The sequence below is a fragment of the Nycticebus coucang genome, chromosome 3, assembly GCF_027406575.1.
Source record: "Nycticebus coucang isolate mNycCou1 chromosome 3, mNycCou1.pri, whole genome shotgun sequence".
In the NCBI taxonomy this organism is placed as follows: Eukaryota; Metazoa; Chordata; class Mammalia; order Primates; family Lorisidae; genus Nycticebus; species Nycticebus coucang.
The window spans coordinates 18,967-40,878 of NC_069782.1; the positions used below are offsets into that span (position 1 = coordinate 18,967).

General features: G+C 43.7%; 1 protein-coding gene across 11 annotated transcripts; it reads left to right on the forward strand.

The window, feature by feature from the left end:
• Window positions 1-39: 39 nt before the first annotated feature.
• On the forward strand, window positions 40-21,677 carry RABL2B (RAB, member of RAS oncogene family like 2B). 11 transcript variants are annotated; one of them, XM_053585289.1, is made up of 11 exons: window positions 47-109; window positions 462-549; window positions 1,355-1,471; window positions 1,610-1,771; window positions 12,411-12,440; window positions 13,589-13,668; window positions 14,476-14,555; window positions 19,192-19,303; window positions 19,630-19,727; window positions 20,060-20,143; window positions 20,312-21,677. In XM_053585289.1, exons 4-11 carry the CDS (start codon window positions 1,665-1,667, stop codon window positions 20,408-20,410), a joined length of 690 nt encoding a protein of 229 aa, XP_053441264.1. In that variant the 5' UTR covers window positions 47-109; window positions 462-549; window positions 1,355-1,471; window positions 1,610-1,664; the 3' UTR covers window positions 20,411-21,677. The 11 variants fall into 11 exon arrangements, with proteins under 11 accessions (XP_053441261.1, XP_053441264.1, XP_053441263.1 ...); XM_053585288.1 differs by lacking the exon at window positions 1,355-1,471; XM_053585290.1 differs by lacking the exons at window positions 47-109; window positions 1,355-1,471 and adding an exon at window positions 137-151.
• Window positions 21,678-21,912: the final 235 nt, after the last annotated feature.

A 21,912-nucleotide genomic window follows, 5' to 3' on the forward strand; every position in this document is an offset into this window, starting at 1 on the left:
AGCCCGGGCAGACCTGCTGGGGTCCTTGCGCCGTTGCGTAGCAGCTGCAAGGACGCTGGCCGAGCCGGAAGCGGAGTGCGGCGCCTAAAGAACCCAGCCGGCTATCGAGGTCAGAGACGCGGCGAAGTCCGAGGGGGCAGGGGGACGCGAGGTACAGCTGGCCACGGGCGGACTGAACTGCTAACTGAACTTCCCCGGGGCCGCACGTGAGACGAATGCGCTTGGGTAGCGGCCTCAGTTTATGGAAACCGCCCCTCGGAAGCGGAGCTTGGGGCCTGGGCGGAAGGGAGGGCTCGGTCGCGGGAAGGACCGGACGGTGGGTTCGCGCAGTGATGGTTGGTGCCTCAAAATGTTTGTCGAGTGGAAAAGCTTGCTTTCTGGACAACGGCAGCCATTGCAAGTCTTCGTGCATGGGACCTGTCCCGCTGAGATTGGCTTCAAACAGGTCGCTTTGTCTACAGGGTAGAAGTGGAGAAGGCAGACACCTCACGATCCTTACCAAGCATCTGCCACTTCCCGGGAATTGCGCAAGAAGCTCAGGGTGCCTCGGTAAACAACTCTCAGTCCCCGACAGTGCAGAGACAATAGCTGTGCAGTGACCCAATCAGGGAAACTCAGGCGTCTTGTTACTATTTCCACTCTTGACTGTGTGCACGCTTGTCATAGCTCTTACCACAGTAAACTCTGCCATCATTCTGTCTCATATTATCTGCTCCCAATGCACTGTTTGCTCATGCTCAGAAAGGTCCACTCGTTGCTGCTACATTGTCATCATCATATCATTTCTATGTGCCCAGCTAACTCAAAGTCTGGACTATGGTACATTCTCAGGAATGTTTGCACAGTAATATTTGTGTATGAGGGGAGCTAGAGATGATGTTACACTTAGATGTTGCCACTGGGTGGCCGGTGATGTCTTGTGCAGATGGCGACTATGAGAAGCAGAATTTGGAGTGGGCTAGGCTGGCACTGAGGGAAGCAGTCTACTTGGAATTTCAGTTTGGCATCATCAGCATTTAGGAGATATTGGAAACTAGAAGAGGTTAAAATACCCCTGGAGAAGAGAGTTTGGGGAATAGTCGTATTGAGGGAGGGAGAGGCAGGTGCCAGTTCCAGTAGAATGGAAAATGAAGGGGAGGTGAGAGACATAAGGACAGAGGATCAGGAATGTGGATTAGGCATCTTTGGCTATGCAGTCTGTGTCATTCAGTGGTGAGAGCTCAGGATATTGGCAGACATCTTATATCAACCATGTAACATGGGTACCTTTTTTTGGTCCTTGCTTCACAAGTGAGAAAACTTTTACATGTTGAACTTGTAGTTTCAACATGGCTTTAGAATACCGTCTCTTCAGGTGGGAATAGGAGGTATGGCCTTGAGCACACCTGCAGCGGGCAGATAACATAAGAGAAATCACCCTGAGAAGATCTCATGGGTACAGGTTACAACCCCAAGGCTCAGCACATGGTTGGTGAGTGGAAATGGGTATGTGTCTTTGGGCCCCCTTTTTATTGGCTCCTTTTCTTTCCTGTCCAGGAACAGGAAGAAATAGATTTGATCGAGGGAACTTCCCATCTCTCTAACAGCAGCCTCTTATTTCTCTTCCCAGACAGTGACAAGACCCTATTCTCCTGGGCTGGACTCCTTTCTACAGCTAGGAGTCAATGGCAGGAGACAGAACCAAACCCTGTGAGCTGGACCAAGAGAAATATGATGCTGATGACAATGTGAAGATCATCTGCCTGGGGGACAGTGCAGTGGGCAAGTCCAAGTATGTTGTGAGGTTAGGGAAGAAAGACCAGGCCAAGAGTGGGTCTGGGTCGTTAGAAAAGTCCTCCAGAGGCACAGAGGAGCATAGCTACTGTAGAATGGTAAGAGAGAAGTCTTGGCTGGAGCCCTGGTGTGCATGAGGAAGTGAGGAGAATCACATGAGCAGTTGTGTGTGTGAGCGGGAGGGGACAGTCATAGGACTGAAGAATTAGAGCATTTCCATAAGTCCTGACAGGGGTGAAGCAGGTGAGGATTCTGTATGTGATCTTTTGGCTGAAGGATTGCAAGGTCAAGGGAAGGCTTCACTGAAATTGAGAAGAGTGGATGGAAATGATGATTAACTATAGTCATTGTGAAGACTGGCGAATTCAGTGCCACCTGGAGCAGCAGTTCTCAACTGTATTAAAGGGTCGCGGAATTCAGAAGGTTGAGAATGACTGACCTAGAGAGTTGAACCTCTACAGTGCTTATCTCCATGAGCCATTCTATTTCTCACTATCTAAGGCTGGTGAAGGCACATTGTCCATTTCTGCCCTCAAAAGATGAGGTAGAGTCGTCCCTCCCAAGTGTTCTAAGCCCACCTTGTATTCTACTTTGATTTTTATTAACATATCCTTGCACTTGGGTGGCTATGAATAATTCTGTAGGGTCTTGGCTGGTTTTGAGATTATCTTTATGAATTCATATTCTGTCTCTTTCTCTTCCCTACTCATATACTGCAGCTGTGGTTTAGTATTTTGCAGTTGCTTTGACTGTCCTCAATAACATACATGTACAATAAAAATGAGGATAGGTGTTGTAGTTTGGGAAAGCTGCCCGATAAATAACAGCCCCTTTATCTCCACCCAAGTTTTGAACCAACAAAAAGAAAATAGGAAAGGCAGACAGGTGGAGAACAGATTGTCAGCTTAATAACCAGTAGAGCTTTTGGAGGATATAGCCAGATGTGAGAAACCAGATGGTCTGCCTGCTGACTTAGTGATATGCACCCCCCAAGTTCAATACTGGTTTATTTGTTGGCATGCGGTTGTTCATAGTAGTCTCTTAAAAACCTTTTTATTTTTGTGAAATTGATATTCATGCCCCCAGATTGCTGATTTTGGTTTCTTGGTGGAGTTTTTTTGTTTGTTTTTTTAAGACAGATTCTCACTTTGTCACCCTCAGTAGAGTGCCATAGTGTCATATCTCACAGCAACCTCTTGGGCTCAGGTGATCCTCTTGCCTCAGCCTCCCGAGTAGCTGGGACTATAGGCACCTGCCGCAATGCCTGACTATTTTTAGAGATGGGGGTCTTACTCTTCCTCGGGCTGGTCTCAAACTCGTAAGCTCAAGTAATTGAACCCACCTCAGCCTCCCTGAGTGCTAGGATTACAGGTGTGAGCCACTGTGCCTAGCCCTGATTTTGTTAATTTGCATCTTCCGTCATTTTTTCTCATTGATCTCTAAAGGTTTGTCATTTTTTTTTATCTCAAAGAACCAACTTTTGGTTTCATTAATTTGTTTTTCTTTTCTCTATTTTGTTTATCTCTAATCTTTACTATTTTGTTCCTACTGGTAGCTTTGGTTTTAGTTTCCTATTCTTTGTCTAGTACCTTAGGGCAGGCAATTATGTTATTGATTTGATATTTTTCTTCATTTTTAACGTATGCATTTACAGATATATGTTACATTTTTTTCTCTTAGAACTTTCACTTTATCTTACAAGTTTTGGTATGTGGTGTTTTCATTTTCTTTCAGGTGTTTTCTAGTTTCCCTTTTAATTTCTTCTTGACTCCTTGGTTTTTAAAAAGTGTATTGTTTAATTTTCACATATTCGTGAATTTTCCAGTTTTCTTCTGTTATTGATTTCCAGTTTCATTCCATTGTCATTGGAAAACATACTTTGTATGCTCTTAATCTTTTAACTTTATTAAGACTTATGGTCTGTCCTAGAAATCGTCTCTCTTCACTTGAGAAGAATGTGTATTATGCTGTTACTGTGTGAAGTGCTATGTATTATATTGGTTAGATCTGATTGGTTCCAGTCCTCTATTTCCTGTTTGATCATCTGTCTGGATGTCCTAACAGTTATTGAAACTGAGGTGTTCTGCGGTGCATTTTACAAGGGTACATGTTAAATTTATTAAGTGTAGAATATAAATGTCTTAACACAATAACTAAGAAAATGCAGTGAAGGCTATGTTAACCAGTTTGATGAAAGTATTTCAAATGGAAAAACCAGCACATTGTACCCCATGATTGCATTAATGTACACAGCTATGATTTAATTAAAAAAAAAAACTGAGGTGTTAACTTTCCTAAATATTGTAGAAGTATTTATTTCTTCTTTCAATTGTGTTAGTGTTTACACAGTATGTATTTTGTGGCTCTGTTGTTCCGTGCATACAACCTTCATATAATATAACATTTTATCTTCTTTTTTTTTTTGTAGAGACAGAGTCTCACTTTATGGCCCTCGGTAGAGTGCCGTGGCATCACACAGCTCACAGCAACCTCCAACTCCTGGGCTTAAGCGATTCTCAGCGATTCTCTTGCCTCAGCCTCCCGAGTAGCTGGGACTACAGGCGCCCGCCACAACGCCCGGCTATTTTTTGGTTGCAGTTTGGCCGGGGCCGGGTTTGAACCCGCCACCCTCGGTATATGGGGCCGGCGCCCTACCAACTGAGCCACAGGCACCGCCCAACATTTTATCTTCTTGTTGAAGTAAACTTTTTGTCAGTTTATATCCATTTATTTAAATCATCTTTCTTTTTTTCATCTGTTTTTTGCAGTTTTCAGCATATAAGTTTTGTAAATGTTTTAGATTTACATATAGATATTTTTAGTGGTTCTAAATGGTATTGTGTTTTAAATTTCACTATCCATATGTTCATTGCTAGTATATGGAAATATAATTCATTTTTATATGTTGATCTTGTATCCCATGACCATGCTGAACTCACTTATAAGTTGTAGGAGTCTTTTTTGTAGATTCCTGGAGATTTTCTATATAGACCTTCATGGCATCTGCAAATAAGGACAGTTGTATTTCTTCTTTTCTGATTTGTATGCCTTTTATATCCTCCCCCACCCCCATGGCACTGGCTATAACGTCTAGTACTGTGTTAAATAAGAGTGGTAAGAACAGACATATTTGTGTTCATGATCTTAGGAGCAACACATTCCATCTTTTCACCATTGAGTATAATATTAGTTATAGGCTTTCGTAGAGCATTTTTATCAAATTAAAGAAGTTCCCCTTTATTGCTTATTTTTTCAAAGTTTTTATCATGAATGGCTGTTGATTTTGTTCAGGTATCTTTTCTGCATCAATTAATATTATCATATGATTTTTCTTCTTTGGCCTATTAATATGGCAGATTACATTGGTTCTCAAAGATTGAACCAGCCTTGCATTACTGAAATAAAGAACATTTGGTCATGGTGTATAACTTTTTTTATTGCTGGATTCTATTTGCTAATATTTTGTTAATGATTTATGCTCTGTGTTCATGAGGTATAGTGATCTATTGGCTTCCTTTTTTATTTTGTATTATCTTTGGCTTTAGTGTCAGGGTTAACTAGTATAATAAGATGAAATGGGAAATATTCTCTCCTTCCATTTTTCTAGAAGTGATTGAGTAAAATTGATGATAATTCTTCTTTAAATGTTGGGTAAAAATTTTCCCTGGAAAATATTTGGGCCTGGAGAGTTTTGGGGGCGGGGGTAGGATTCTTTTAATTATGAAATAAATTTCCGGGGCGGCGCCTGTGGCTCAAGGAGTAGGGTGCCGGCCCCATATGCCGGAGGTGGCCGATTCAAACCCAGCCCCGGCCAAAAGAAAAAAAAAAAAAAGAAAGAAAGAAATTTCCTTAGTAGTTATAGAGCTGATCAGATGGTCTTTTTCATATCGGGTGAGTTTTGGTAGTTTCCCTTTTTGTGGAATTGGCCCATTTTGTCTAAGTTGTCAGTAGAGTTGTGTGTAGAAGTTGGAAGGCATTAAGAACTATGTGTGTTAGATAAGCTGTATTCAGGTATGAGTTACAGTGCTGTTGGCCATGAGGTCAATGATAATGAGACCCCAATATGAGGGGTCTTCATAAATTTCATGGAAAATGCATATTATGAAAAAGTAATGTATGGATCTGAAAAATTTTTTGTTATAACAAAATTAACTAATACTAACTTGTTACAACATGCCTAAACAGATCTAATTTGAGGCACTAAGAAGGATAAGATAAGACATCAGCTTGAAAAAAAATCCTGTCAGAACAACATGAATTCTGCTAAAAATAGCTTAGGTGGAAGATGGTGGAATCACTGATGCTTTATGAAAAGTTTGTGGGAACTATGCACCGAATAAATTAATCATTTACAGTTATGTAAGGGATAAAATGATGTTAAAGATGAAGCCCACAATGGCAGACCTTCCACATCCCTTTGCAAGAAAAAATTAATCTTTTTTTGTCCTAATTGAAGACAACTGACAATTAACCGCAGAAACAATAGCTAACACCATAGGCATCTCCATTGGTTCAGCTTACACAACGCTGCCTGAATATTTGAAGTTAAGCAAATTTTCTACTGATGGTAACAAAACTGTAACAACCACATCAACTACAAATAAGAGCAGGGCTTTCAATGCAAATTTTAAACAAGTAGGATCAAGATCTTAAAGATGGAACATGGCTTTACCAGTACAATAGTAAAGACAAAACACAGTCAAAGCAATGGCTGCCAAGAGTTGGAAGTGGTGCAGCCAAAGCAAAAGTGGACCAGTCAAAAGCAAAGGTCAAGGCAACAGTTTGGGTTTGTTTTGTTTTGTTTTGACACTTACTGCATTTTGCTTATTTGGTTTCTGGAGGGCAAAATAATATCATCTGCTTATGAGAGTGTTTTTTGTGTTGGTTGGGAGTTTTTTTGTTTTTTGAGACAGAGTCTCACTTTGTTGTCCTCAGTAGAGTGTTGTGGTGTTATAGCTCAAACTCTTGGGCTCAAGCAGTCCTCTTTCCTCAGCCTCCTGAGTAGCTGAGGCTACAGATGCCTGCCACAACACCCAGCTATTTTTTTAGAGATGGGGTTTCGCTCTTGCTCAGGCTGGTCTCAAACTCCTGAGCTCAAGCCATCCATCCACATGCCTCAACCTCCCAGAGTGCTAGGATTACAGGGGTGAGCCATCGCACCCGACAGCTTATGAGAATGTTATGAGATCAGCCAAAGCTTTAGCAAAAAAACACACCAAGAACGCTTCACCAGGGAGGCCTTCTCTACCACAACAAAGCTGTTGCTCGTTCCTCTCATCAAACGAGCAATTTTGCAAGCATTTCAATGGGACATCATTAAGCATCCACCTGATAGGCTTTCTGACTTCTTTTCGTTTTCTAATCCTAAAATAATCTTTGAAGGACACCCATTTTACTTCAGTTAATAATATATAAAAGTCTACATGGACATGGTTGAATTCCAGGGACTCTCAGTTCTTTAGTGAAGGACTAAATGTATTTTTTTTTTTTATTAAATCATAGTTGTGTACATTAATGCGATCATGGGGCACCATACACTGGTTTTATAGACTGACGCATTTTCATCACACTGGTTAACATAGCCTTCCTGGCATTGTCTTAGTTATTGTGTTAAGACATTTACATTCTACATTTACTAAGTTTCACATATACCCTTATAAGATGCACTGCAGGTGTAATCCCACCAATCACCCTCCCTCCGCCCACCCGCCCCCTCCCTCCCCTCCCTTTCCCCTTTCCCCCTATTCTTAGGTTATAACTGGGTTATAGCTTTCATGTGAAAGCCATAAATTAGTTTCATAGTAGGGCTGAGTACTTTGAATACTTTTTCTTCCATTCTTGAGATACTTTACTAAGAAGAATATGTTCCAGCTCCATCCATGTAAACATGAAAGAGGTAAAGTCTCCATCTTTCTTTAAGGCTGCATAATATTCCGTGGTGTACATATACCACAATTTATTAATCCATTCGTGAATCGATGGGCACTTGGGCTAGATCTGCCATTCAATCCTATAATTCCTCTACTAGGCATATACCCAGAAGACCAAAAATCACATCATAACAAAGATATTTGTACCAGAATGTTTATTGCACCCCAATTCATAATTGCTAAGTCATGGAAAAAGTACATGTATTATTGCTTACAAAAGTGTCTTGACCTTGATGGAGACAATGTTATTGAGGAATAAAGTGGTTTTTTCCTTTAGTTTTCATCTTTTAATTCCGTTTTTCCCTGAACTTTTAAAACCGTGCTATATATTGGGCGGCGCCTGTGGCTCAGTCGTTAAGGCGCCAGCTCCATATACTGAGGGTGGCGGGTTCAAACCCAGCCCCGGCCAAACTGCAACCAAAAAATAGCCGGGCGTTGTGGCGGGCGCCTGTAGTCCCAGCTACTCGGGAGGCTGAGGCAAGAGAATCGCTTAAGCCCAGGAGTTGGAGGTTGCTGTGAGCTGTGTGAGGCCACGGCACTCTACTGAGGGCCATAAAGTGAGACTCTGTCTCTACAAAAAAAAAACAAAAAACCGTGCTATATATTAAAGAAGGTGACTTTAAACAGAAATATACATAAAACAAAGTTATATATTGCTTGACTGATGAAAAAGTTGCAACCAGAGGACAGGAACCTAACCTCATATTTCCATAGGAATAGCAGTTCAGTATTGACTATCAATGTGTTTGTGGCAACCTTATGAACTTTGTAAATAATGAGAATCATCTGTAATTATTGATTTATTGGGGCTTAAGTCTGCCCTTGTGGTTTGTATTTTTCGTTTTGAGGGTTCTTTTCTCTGCTTTCCTATGGGTTAAATACTTTTTTAAAATTCTATTTTAATTTATCTATAGTGCTATTGAATCTGTCTCTTTGTATAGCTCTTGTGGTTAACCTAGGTATTAAGTTATATACAGGTAACTTCTCAGTCTAGTAATGTTGAGATTGGTTGAAGTGTAGACACTTTACCTCCTTTACCCTCACCTGTTTCATTGTCTTAAATATTTCCTCAACATATATTGAGAATGCCATCAGTGTTATAATTTTTGCTTTAACTATGAAAAATACTTTTAAAATTTTAAAGAGGAAGAGACATTCTACTATATTTACCAATATTTTTCCTTACCCTATTCTTCCTTCCTTCCTGATATTCCAAGATTTCTTCTTTTATTGTTTCCTTTCTACTTTGAGAACTTTCAGCCTTTCTTTCAGGGGAAGTCTACTAGAAACAGGTTCTCTTCATTTTCTTTCATCTGGAAAAGTCTCAATTTCCCCTTCAATCTCAAGAAATAGTTTCACTGGATGTAGGGCTAATCGTTTTTTTCCTTCAATACTTGAGAATATGTGCCACTTCCTATGACCTCCCATGTTCTATGAGAAATCTTGTGTCATTCAGATGGTTCTTGCCCTGTAATACGATATTGCTTTCAAGGTTGTTTTCTTTGTCTTTACATTTCATGTGTTTGACTATGCTAGGTCTTGGTGTGGACTTCCTTGGATTTATTTTATTTGACTTTTTAATCTTTTTTTGTTGTTTGTTTTTGTGTTTTGTTTTTGACATAGGGTCTTACTCTGTTGCACAGACCAGAGTACAGTGGTACCATCATAGCTCACTTGAATCTCAAATTCCTGGGCTCAAACAATCAATCTTTCTGCTTCAGCCTTCTAAATAGCTGGGACTACAAGCTCCTACCACCATGACTGGCTAATTTTTTTTTTTTTTTTTTTTTTTTCAGTTTTGGTAGAGATGGGGTCTTGCTATGTTGCCCAGGCTGGTCTTAAACTCTTGGCCTCAAGTGATCCTCTCACCGAGGCCTCCCAAAATGCTAGGATTATAGGCATGAGCTGCACACCTGCCTTCTTATTTGATTTTTGCTTACCTTCTTCATTCTATAGGCTTATGTCTTTTGCCAAATTTAGGAAGGTTTTAGGCATTATTATTTTTTCTATTATTTTTTAAACCTCATACTCTTATTCTCCTCCTGGGATTCCAGTGAGATAGATGTTATCTCATAGGCCCACAAGTCTCCAAGGCTCTGTTTATTTTTTTCCAGTTTCTTTTCTTATTCTTGTTCATAGCAGGTAATTTCTATTCTAAACTTCAGTGATTCTTTCCTCTGCCCTCCATCCTACCCTGAGCCCATCAAATAATTTTTCATTTTTGTTATTGTATTTTCCAAATGTTTTAAAAATTCTATTGGTTTCTTCTTTATATCATCTTTGCTGAAAAAGAATCTCTTTGCTGAAACTTTCTTTTCTTAGAATATCTGTATTTTCATTTGTTTCAAGCACATCCATAGTTTTCTCATTGCAGCATTTTTATGACAGCTGCTCTAAGAACTTTGTTAGATAGTTGTAACATTTGTACCTTCTCTGTGTCAGCCTGTTGATTTTCTTTTTTCACTCAGCCTGGTTCCTGGTATGATGAATGATTTTCTTTCTTTCTTTTTTTTTTTTTTTTTTTTTAAGATAAAGTCTCTCTTCTTTTGCTCAGGCTAAAGCACTATAGCATCAGCCTAGCTCACAACAACCTCAGACTCCTGGGTTCAAGCACTCCTTCTGCCTCTGCCTTCTAAGTACCTGGGACTACAGGCACCTTCCACAACACTGGCTAAGTTTTTTATTTTTAGTAGAGACGGGGGTCTCTCTCTTGCTTAGGCTGGTTTCAAACTCCTGAGCTCAAGTGATCCACCCACCTTGGCCTAAAGTGCTGGGATTATAGGCAAGAGCTACCATGCCTAGCCTGATGAATAATTTTCTATCGAAACTGAGTATCGGATTTTGAGCCTCTTGAGTCATACTCAAACCTTCTACTTACCTGCCTTTTTGTTGTTGTTGTTCTTTTTTTGTTAGTTTTTTTTGGTGGTTGTTTGTTTGTTCGTTTTTGTAGAGATGGGGTCTTGCTGTTGCTCAGGCTGGTCTTAAACTCCTAGCCTCAAGCAATCCTCCAGTCTCATCCTCCCAGAGTGCTAGGGTTATAGGCATGAGCTGTTGTGCCCTACCATGTTTACCTGGCTTCTTGTGGCACAACTTCAACAGGGGCAATACCCACCCATACCTCCCCCTTCAGTACTACCAGTGGGGCCAGGCATGGTGGCTTACACCTGTAATCCTAGCACTCTGGAAGGCCGAGGCAGGTGGAAAGCTTTAACTCATTGGTTCATGACTAGCTTGAGCAAAAAACAAGACCCTATCACTACTGAAAATAGAAAAACTGAGGCAAGAGGATTGCTTGAGCGCAAGAGTTGGAGGTTGCTGTTAGCTATGACGCCAGGACGCTCTACCCAGGGTGACAGCTTGAGACTCTGTATATAAAAAAAAAAAAAAAAAACACACACATTGCTACCAGTGGTGTAGTCTAGGCTCCATTGACACTGGGTGGAGGCCTCGTTACTGTCTGACACAAATGAGAGTTCTGGTTCTGGCTGACCTTCTGTGACACTAACCCAGCTTGGGAGTGTTGCTATGGTACCGTGTTAATAGCCTTACCCTTTGTAGGTGGGGCCATGAATTTTCCATGGTGTTGGGATGGTAGTTGAGGTCTAAATGTGTTTTGTCTCTCAGCACTCACCCTCATCTGTTCCTGTTGTTGGATGGAACTCAGGGATCCTCCCACCTCCACCTCCCAGGGAGCTAGGATTACAGGCATGAGCCACTGCGATTGGCCTACTGCAGAGTTTTTAGTTGTCCTTAGAAGGGGAATAGGAAAAGTACATCTATTCCATTTTCCTATAAGCAGAAATTATATGGAACTTTTGTATTTTTTAATCTTCAATATTTCTTACGTATTCTTAATGATGTCTTTTCTAATCTATAAGGTGTTTATAAGTGACTTTATATGTTTGATTATCTCTTAATTTTATAACAGGGTTGTTAAAATTTACTTTGTATTTTCAGTTTATTATCTAATTGCATTATAGTTACAAGATATAATCTTGGTATCTTTTGAGGGAGGATACCTTTTTTTTTTTTAAGATTTAGTATATGGTCTGTTGGTAGACAGTGGTTATGAAAGCCAGAAAAGGATATGTACTGTCTCATTTGATACAGGGATATGTACTGTATCTGGCTTATTAACTCTGTTCACATTCATCTATTCAAATACTAAGCATGATTGTAACTTCGGCTCTGTTCTATTCACTGGGGAAGCAGCAGTAAACTACAAATTCAAAAATTGCTCTCATGTACATTCCATTTAAGTTGAGAGAGAAAGAGACAGTAAATAAGATACTTAATATTTCAGTTGGTGTTACGTGCAGTGCAGGTTGCCAAGGATGATCTCACTGCTTGGATGGCATTTGAGCAAAGCCCCAAAGAATCTGCAGGATTTGAGGAAATGGCTTTTGGGTGGAGGGCACAGCCTTCCTTGCCCCAGTTTTTCAGTGCATAACATGGGAAGACTGTGTGTGCGGCACTGTCCCACAGTGGACATCATGGACCTGAGAGCTGCGCAGGGCTGGTCTGTCACTTGTATGATGTGAGTTACTGTGTAAGGGTGATTCTCAGTTTCCAGCCCTGACCTGAAAGTGGGTTATGGAATGAGTGGGGGAGAGGGGTGGCTTCCAGATTGTCAGCTTGAGGGTAGTAGACTAGGGGCAACGGGGAGTTGGGGATGCCACCTGACCACTGTGCATGTTGTCCTTACAGACTCATGGAGAGATTTCTTATGGACGGATTGTATCCTTCAAGGTTTGAAATGCCCCTTGTTCTTGGGGTCTTCCCACACTCCCATGTCTTTACCCCACTGCCCACCCCTTTGCATCAGTAGCCCAGGGTAAGTAAATACACAGGTTTCATTCATACTGGTTTATTGGTGATCGATGTACATAATATCGCACAATCGGTGCAGTACATTTTGGAGCTTACTCACGTTTGGATTCGTCTTATAGTAGGAAGGCAGTAGAATGGCTAACAGCACCTGGTCTGGATCAAACTCTACCTCCTCCTTCTCAGTAGATCTTGGGCAAGTCACTTAGCCTCTCTTGGGCCATGTAATATTTAACAAATCTCTGATTTGTAAATGACCCTTATGACATATAAGATGCCAGCCCCTTCTTCTCCCATGAATTATTACATTGTGCAGGTTTGGTGCAAGGTCCTCCCTGCATTTAGAAGGTTTTTTAAAGGCGGTGGTTTTTCCACTGAGAAATGCAGGTAAGAAGAACCCCTGAAACCTACTTCTCCCCACCCTGGGGCCAGCACCCCAAGGCTAATAGAAGTGCCCTGGGATCTGAGTATATCTTGCTCTACTCTATACCAAGCAATCCCAGCACACTGGTATCATCTCAGCCTTGCTAATTATGCTGTGTGGCATCTTGCAGCTTCAGCAAACATCATTGCCCACACTTTTTGTTAGGGTTTCACACACAGGCTAACTGCAATTTATAATCAGCTTATCTTTTGTCTGACTTGTAGGATTCTACCCCACACACACACACCAAATGGTCATGTTTCTACCTAGGGTTATAGTTTCCTTCTAGCCTGGAAAGAGCTCCATCCATGAAAGAGGTGGAGTATTCATAGTTGCATTTTCTAGCTACATGATGCCATTTATGACAGTTCCTTTCTAAAATTCTATGTTTTACCTTGGACTTAGGTGGCCTGGACTCCCTCCCAGTTCCTCCCACCCCTCACCCTTCCATGGAGTCTTTGCCAGTGATATTTGAAGCTGATCCTTTGTTTGCAACATACCTTTGATTTAAAATCTAAACAGCTACAAAAAGGAAAGAAAGGAGACAGTCCATTTCATCATACCAAATACCCCGGCTCCCTGCTTTTTCTTTATCTCCCCTTTTATTGATTTTTGTTCCTTAACCTGAATGCAGCCAGCCACAGCAGTTGTCCACATATGCCCTGACCCTGTACAAGCACACGGCCACAGTAGATGGCAAGACCATTCTTGTGGGTGAGCATCATGGGGCCAAGTTGTGTGAACCCTCAAGGGTGAGGAAACGCAAAAGGAAGGGAGATGGGAAAAGGTCCATGGGAAGGGCTGGGAGGAGGATCAAGGGGTGATAGGGAAAACCCCAAGAGTCAGGAACCAGGAGGCTAGGGAGGGAGGAAGGAGGCATACAGGGGACAGGGTCTCCCCCCGACCTGGTGTCCGCACCAGGACCATTGTGTAGGACACAGTTCAGAAAAGCAGGAGTCAGGGCTGTGCCCACCAGAGGGAAGAGGAACAGAGAGGCCTTTGACACAGCAGTAGCTTTCCTAGTTTCAGGGGTTCTCCTTCAGCCAGTGTAAAAGAAATAACAAATGTGATCAAAATGTTTTCTCTCACATAGGGTTTTGACCTTTTCCTTGGCCAGGCTACTTAGCCTGCCTCCCTGTGTCTGCCATCTGCAATCAGCAGATATAGGAAGTCAGCCTAGTTTTGACCTCAGGGGCCTGCCTCTTATGTGTGAGAATGAGGGAGAACCTACCTCTCCTCTTGAGGCTTCCTCCTGGCCCCTGGCCCATGTCCTTTCATGCACACAGGTGCACACACACCTCTCATAGCACACCCAGGTGTACTGTGTCATGAGGACACGCGTAGAGCTGTGTGGTCTTCATTCCTCCCTGTGCACCCTACATGCACTCAACACACATATGTTGTGGTTTGTATCACTTGTGTATTGTATTTCTGCACAGTGATCTGCCCAGAAATACTCAGGGCATGTGGGTCTCTCTCTCCAGCTCCCATCAGGCACTCAGAACTGTGTTCTCATTGCAGATTTTTGGGACACAGCGGGCCAGGAGCGGTTCCAGAGCATGCATGCCTCCTACTACCACAAGGCCCATGCCTGCATCATGGTACGAGACCAGGGTGGTGGACAAAGGCATCGGGCAAGTCTGGCCTGTGGGGTGAGGGGTCTGGCAGCCCTGAGTCCTCCTAACCACATTTAGGTGCTAATGGGAAGGAGGTCAGGGCTGCCCAGGCATCCTTCAACCATACATGCTCTGCAAAGCTGCTAAGTGAGAACGAAGCAGGTGAGCTCTCTTCTGGTGGCAGTGGGTGAAGAAAAGGTGAAGAGCTGCCATATTAGGGGAATCAGCAATCTCAGGACTTCAATATCAGGTACAGCATCTAGAAGGAAAATATGGCTGAAACAGGGACACAGTCCCTCCCTGAGGGAGCCCATCCTCTCAGATAAGCTCTGAGGCCTCCTTCACCTGATGCCTGTGGCTTTTCTCCAGAGGCAAGTGCTAGGGCTGCATGTTCCCACCCCGTCATTTGCTTTATGGGACAGTCCTCAAGGTTTCATCCCAGTGGCCAGGTTGTAGTGAGTGCCACAAGAGTACCTAAAACACAGCTGTGGGAAAGGCAAGAAAGGAGTCCTTTAGAAGTTCCTTCCCATGAATTCCCTGGCTTGGTTTTCAATGCTGAAAGGAGCATGTTTTCTTTTTTTAGTTTTTTGGTCCATTTATAAACTTTTCATGAGTCTCAGCCATCTATAACACATCAAGTTAATAGCATGGTTTTCTGAATTAGTGAACCCTAGGAGTTGTCACCAAGTGAAAACCCTCAAACTTCTTAGAACAGCATTTAAGATCTTGCTTTAACACAAAACCCAAAACTTGGTGACACAAAACAACCATTTTCTGATAAGTCAGGAATACATGTCTCAGCTCTCAGTTGAGATGACCTAAGGCTTGTCCCAGGCTGGAATCCACTGAGGCGTCTCCACACCAGCAGCCAGGCTGGTGGCAGTTCTGCACACGTGTCTTTCTGCATGTCTTGTCCATGTGAGCTCACTGGGGCTTGCTGTTGGGGTGATAGCAGATCCTAACACAGAGCCCCCAAGAGAACAGGTAGTTGTGTTTCCTTTCATGACTGAGCCATGGAGGTTACATGGTCTCACTCTGGCCTTAGTCACAGGAGGGAGAAGCAAATAGCACTTCTCTGCGAGGGAGCCAGTTGCATGACAAAGAGCATGTGGGGTGAATGACTGTACAGAGTCTGCTGCACACTCCACAGTATGCCACCAGCCTTTCCAGCCTTACGTCCCACTCAGTGCTCATCTGCAGTGCACTGGGCCTCAACCTTGTGCTGAGAGGGGTACACACCTGAACAGAGGGCCACTGCTGGGTAAGGAGCAACAGCACAGGCATGTAGAAGGAGCTAGTCTGTCCTGCTCACTGCTGCCTGCTCGCTGCACCTCCTTCATGCCCTTCCCTCAGCTCCTGCCAAGTTCACACCCTTCACTTGAAACGCTGCTCATTTCTCAGCCCTGCTTATTGCTTCTCTGCACAGTCTGCTCTAGTAATTGTCATTAAAATTACTCTCTCCTGTGTGTGCCCACCATACTCTGACCACTTCTAGTGCATGAATTTTGTGTGTGATGTGCGTAAGCAAGGTGCCATGGGGGAAAGACACTAGTGTGGTCTCACCAATAGGTAGGCACAAGCACAGACACCAGTGGTGAAAGCATTGAAGTTTCTTCCCGCCTAACCCTTTGCAGATGGTAAAAGAAGGAGCTCATCACTTGATTCCTGCCACTGCCCCCCTTAGCAAAAATCCCTTGGAAAAAAAAATTTTTTTTTTTTTTTTGGTGACAGAGTCTCACTAGGTTGCCCTCAGTAGAGTGCCGTAGTATCACAGCTTACAGCAACCTTGAACTCCTGGGCTTACGTGATTCTCTTGCCTCAGCCTCCCAAGTAGCTGGGACTACAGGTGCCTACCACAACGCCTGGCTATTTTTTTGTTGCAGTTGTTTAGCTGGCCCAGGCTGGGTTCAGACCCGCCACCCTCAGTGTATGTGACTGACAACATAACCACTGTGCTACGGGCGCCCAGCCCCCTTTGAAAATTTCACTTGATTTTACTTTATCTAACTTTATTTAAATGTTACTTTATTTAATTTTACTTATCTTTATTTCAGAATATTATAGGGGTATACATTTTGGTTGCATAATTTGCTTTTGTACAAAGTGAGTCAAAGTTAAAAGTGTACCCTTCACCAACAGTACCTGTTAAGTATACTAAATTTTGATGTTAACTGTAGGATACTAAACAAAAGAGAGTGGTGGGGTTAGGCACATGGGGGAAGTGCACTGCAGAAGTCTTAACTCTCAAGAATTGGGGGCTCGGCACCTGTGGGTCAAGGCTCAGCGCCTGTGGCTCAAGCGGCTAAAGCGCCAGCCACATACACCTGAGCTGGCAGGTTCGAATCCAGCCCAGGCCTGCCAAACAACAATGACGGTTGCAATCAAAAAAAAAAAAATAGCCAGGGGTTGTGGCGGGCGCCTGTAGGCCCAACTACTTGGAAGGCAGAGGCAGGACCAGGAGTTGGAGGTTTCTGTGAGCTGTGATGTCACGGCACTCTACCCAGGGAGATAGCCTCTGTCTCAGAAAAAAAAAAAAAAAAGAATTGGGTAGGTTGGTTCTATCTAGCCATTCAGTTTCACTCCTGCTCTGGCATGGAGTATTTTGAGCTCACCTCTCTTTTCTTTCAGTGACCTCTTCCTGCCTCTGGTGCATCTCCATTGGCTCCTCACAGACCCTCTTCTGAGGGCTGGGGGGTGTCTCTCCTGCCAGCATCCCTGTATCTGCAGGTGCCTGCCACCAGCCCCGGTTTTCTGCCCAGGGCCTGGCAGGTGGAAGGCACTGATATCCTGATTGCTAGGGAGCTGATGGTTGCAGAGGGAGCCAGGGCTCCACTCCCCTCACCTTGAAACCTTGAGACAGGAGAGCTCCTCTGTAGCCAGCTCCTTTCCCACTCCCAAAAACATGGAAAGGGTGCTCAAGAAACCAGGCCTTGGGCGGCGCCTGTGGCTCAACGGGTAGGGCGCCGGTCCCATATGCCGGAGGTGGCGGGTTCAAGCCCAGCCCCGGCCAAAAATAAAAAAAAAAGAAACCAGGCCTTGACAGAAGGTGCCTGAGCCGCATACTTTATACAAAGTTTTATTGGGAATTCAAGACAATGTGTTTATTTGTCAAAATTGGGCCTGAGGAGTACCATGAAAGATCTTCAAGATAGATTTCTTGCCACCTGTTGAAGTTACAGCTGTGATCCATCACCCACACCCATGCAGGGCAAGCCCCCTGGCCCTGAGCATGGACCATGCTGCTCACACAAAGGGCTGGATGATTCTGAAGTAACATCATCCATTCTAGCAATTATGGGGCTATTGTCCAGTGACATCAGCCACTCCAGCAGGTATGGAGCTGTTGTCCACAACCTTGATCCACTGTTGCATTAGGGAAGTTTGGGCCTGTAAGTCTGTTCTGGAGGCTGCTTTTGTGATCCCTGTAGCAGCAAATTGAGTTGCCTCAAGAGTCCTGCTCTTAGAACTGGTTTGTGATGCTCATGCTTCCTGCTAATGTTTTAAAATATGTGAAAACATTAAATTATGAAAAAGTAATATAATTATAAGCTACAAGTAAAAGTTAAAAATAACTTCTAAAACATTTAAAGAATAAACAAAAGAGTAAGCAAAAGCTTAAAAGTAAGTCATTATGCTGGGCAAGGTGGCTCACGCCTGTAATCCTAACACTCTGGGAGGCCAGTACAAGTGGATTGCTTGAGCTCAGGAGTTGGAGACCAGCTTGAACAATAACAGGACCCCATCTCTACTACAAATAGAAAAACCGAAGCAAGAGGATTGCTTGAGCCCAAGAGCTGGAGGTTGCTGTGAGCTATGATGCCACAGCACTCTACCAAGGGCAGCAAAGTGAGACTATCTCAAAAAAAAAAAGAGGCTCGGCGCCCATAGCTCAGTGGTTATGGCGCCAGCCACATACACTGGGGCTGATGGGTTCCAGCTCAGCCGGGGCCTACTAAACAACAATGACAACTGCAACAACAAAAAAAAGCCAGGCATTGTGGTGGGTGCTGTAGTCCCAGCTACTTAGGAGGCTGAGGCAAGAGAATCGCTTGAGCCCAAGAGTTTGAGGCTGCTGTGGGCTATGACACCACGGCACTCTACTGAGGGCAACGTAGGCTCTGTCTCAAAAAAAAAAAGGTGAATAATATTAGGTGACAAGATATGAAAAAAGTAATAAGTTTTTTTTTTTTTTTTTTAGAGTCAGAGTTTCACTTTGTCGCCCTAGGTAGAGTGCTGTGGTGTCACAGCTCACAGGAACCTCCAGCTCTTGAGCTTAGGCGATTCTCTTGCCTCAGCTAACTGAGTAGCTGGGACTACAGGCACCCGCCACAATGCCCGGCTATTTTTTTGTTGTTTTGGCCAGGGCTGGGTTTGAACCCGCCACCCTCGGTATATGGGGCCGGCGCCCCAGTAATACGATTTTTAAAAAACACTTGCATCTGGCAGTTCCAGGGCAGGCATAGCCTCTGTAATCAGAGGGACTGCAGTTCAGAGTGTATGTCTGGTCTGAGTTCCCACTCCTGTGGCATATGCCCATGCTCACCTGCTTGGGTGTGTGAATCACCTGAAAGTAGAGTGCAGAGACACTGACATGCCTGCGTTGTCTTCCTCACTTTTGCAGGTGTTCGACATACAGAGGAAAGTCACCTACAAGAACCTGAGTACCTGGTACACAGAGCTTCGGGAATTCAGGCCAGAGATCCCATGCATCGTGGTGGCCAACAAAATTGATGGTGGGGCCATCCCTGCACCTGTGTCAGCAACTCATGGGAGACCCACCACCATATATCTCCTCCTCTCCTGGGGCAATCAACCTCCAATGATTAGTCCTCCTCCCCAAAGATGCTTGCATTGCTCCCTTCCTTGTAAAGATGCTAACTGAGCCAACCTGCCATCTTCCCAGAGCACAGATTTCTATTTAATGAATTCTTTCTGGGACATGTTCCTCAACTGTCCCTGCCGATCCCATTTTCTGGAATGGGGCCTCCAGTGACTCACCCTCCAAACTACTCTCTCTTTCCCTTCATGGACAGGCCAATTTCCTATCTTCTCTCTACAGCAGACATAAAGGTGACCCAAAAAAGCTTCAATTTTGCAAGGAAGTTCTCCCTGCCCCTGTACTTTGTCTCAGCTGCTGATGGTACCAACGTCGTGAAGGTATGCTGGGCTGCAGAGGTCACCTAGCAAGGTTGGGGCACTAGGTGGTTCATTGACCAGGGAACCCAAGAAGAGATGAGCTGGCTTGCTAGAAAGAACAGAGACAGTAAGTGAGCATGTGCAGCAGGGAAGGGAGAGGGTGATGGGCCTAGGCTAGATGAGGCCAAAGTCCACTGACTCCATATGGAGTCAAGGTGATGGGAAAAGGTAAATCGAGAGAGATAAGCTTGCTGATTCTCAAGGTGGAGTGTTGTGTGGACTCATGGTGGGGCCCATGGTTGCAGATAGATAGAGTCCAGGACCCCTACCCACCATCTCTGTTTTACCCCCAGCTCTTCAATGATGCCATTCGATTAGCTGTGTCTTACAAACAGAACTCCCAGGATTTCATGGACGAGGTTTTGCAGGAGCTTGAGGTAGGTCAGGCCCGCATTTCAGGTGCCATAGAAAAATGGGACTTCTCTTCAGGGATGATGCACTGAAACCCAATTTAGGAGCTCTTGCCTGCCTTTGCCATCCTAAAGGTATCAGGGCTATAGCTGGGCAAATGCAGGGCCAGGCCTTACTTGCAACCTTGTCCACAGAACTTCAAATTGGAACAGAAAGAGGAGGATGTGCCAGACACAAAGCAGAGTGGCGTCATCGAAAGCCCATCACAACAGGCGGCCTCTCCCCACAGCTGATGAGCAGGGTGGGGCCCTTTCTAAATACCCCCCTAGCACCCTCCATTCTGAATGGAGACACTCCAGGCCATCCCTTGTTTCACCTCTTGTAAACCTGCCCATCCTGTGTGCCTAGCTCAGGATAAGGTCAGCACTAGAGAACTCTCTGGTCAGGTGTGAGAGGTCCATACTAGACCTTGAAGCAGAGTTAGGGATCAATATCATTAACACCTTCTCCATCCCCTACTGCACAGGCCATACAGTTAAGAGGATCAGGGAAAATCATTGGGTGTCTCTTTAATAAAAGGAAATTTAGGTTGTTGGGTTTCTTTTCCTTCCTAAAACTGCCCTCAGGGACTTTTCCTTATGTTTCTGCTGAGGCAGTGGCTACCCCTATTGCCACCACCACACAATCTGTGGGCCCCACACCCTTTCCCACTTGATCATCCATCCTTTTTCCCCTTTAGTCTCCCAACTCTCTTTATCTTAAGATGTTCTTAAGCAGACTTTTAAGCACCTCCTGTTTCAAGAGCTCTTCTAGGTAAGGCTGAGATTACAGGAACCGGCTTGCCATTGGCACTAAGTTACCTGGCACTAGGTAACAGGTCCAACCTAGTAAAACATAAGCATTGTTGGTAAACATCAGGTGTTAACACACCCATTGAGATTAAAGAAATTGACTTTAAGAAGATCTTCCTTTAAAATCCCAATTTCAACATAAGAGGCTATATGTCCTTTCTTTGTTTCGAGGGTTGCTTAGGCATCGTACCTCCTGCAGGAGACGGGCTACAGGAGCATCTGCCATCTTCACTCCTGTCTAGGACTTGTGCTTGGCTTATATGTTTTTATGATCATCTTGTATATCATTTGCATTGTTTTCATTAATTTATTTTGTTTTTATTTCCTTTTTTACAGTAAAGGTTGAGTTACACAAATATTGAGTATATGTGCATGCTTTATAGGTCTGAAGAGTACTCAGTGAAAAAAAGAATTTGCAGATCATCAGCCACGTTAACGAGGCCGCAGGGTAATACAGGTTAACTCTTCATTTGCTGTAAGAGAGCATTTCAGTGGAATTTGGCATTTTAAAAAGAATAAGTATTAAATTGGGAGCTCAAGAACAAATGTTTACCCTTTATTTTAGTGATACATATTCAGTGTAAGATATTTCACCTGATGGGGGGTTTCTAGGAATGCATTACCCTGATGAGGTGGGACTTAACAAAGAAAAAAAAAGAAAAACTTTAGTTATTGTAAATGAGTAATAAATATTTCTGTAAAATACAACAGTTTGGGCGGTGCCCGTAGCTCAGTGGGTAGGGCACCGGCTATGTACACCAAGACAGACGGGTTCGAACCCACCCGAGCCTGTGAAACAACAATGACAACTACAACAAAAAAAATAGCCAGGCATTGTGGTGGCCTATAGTCCCAGCTATTTGGGAGGCTGAGGCAAGAGAATCACTTAAGCCCAAGAGTTAGAGGTTGCTGTGAGCTATGACGCCATAGTACTCTACCAAAGG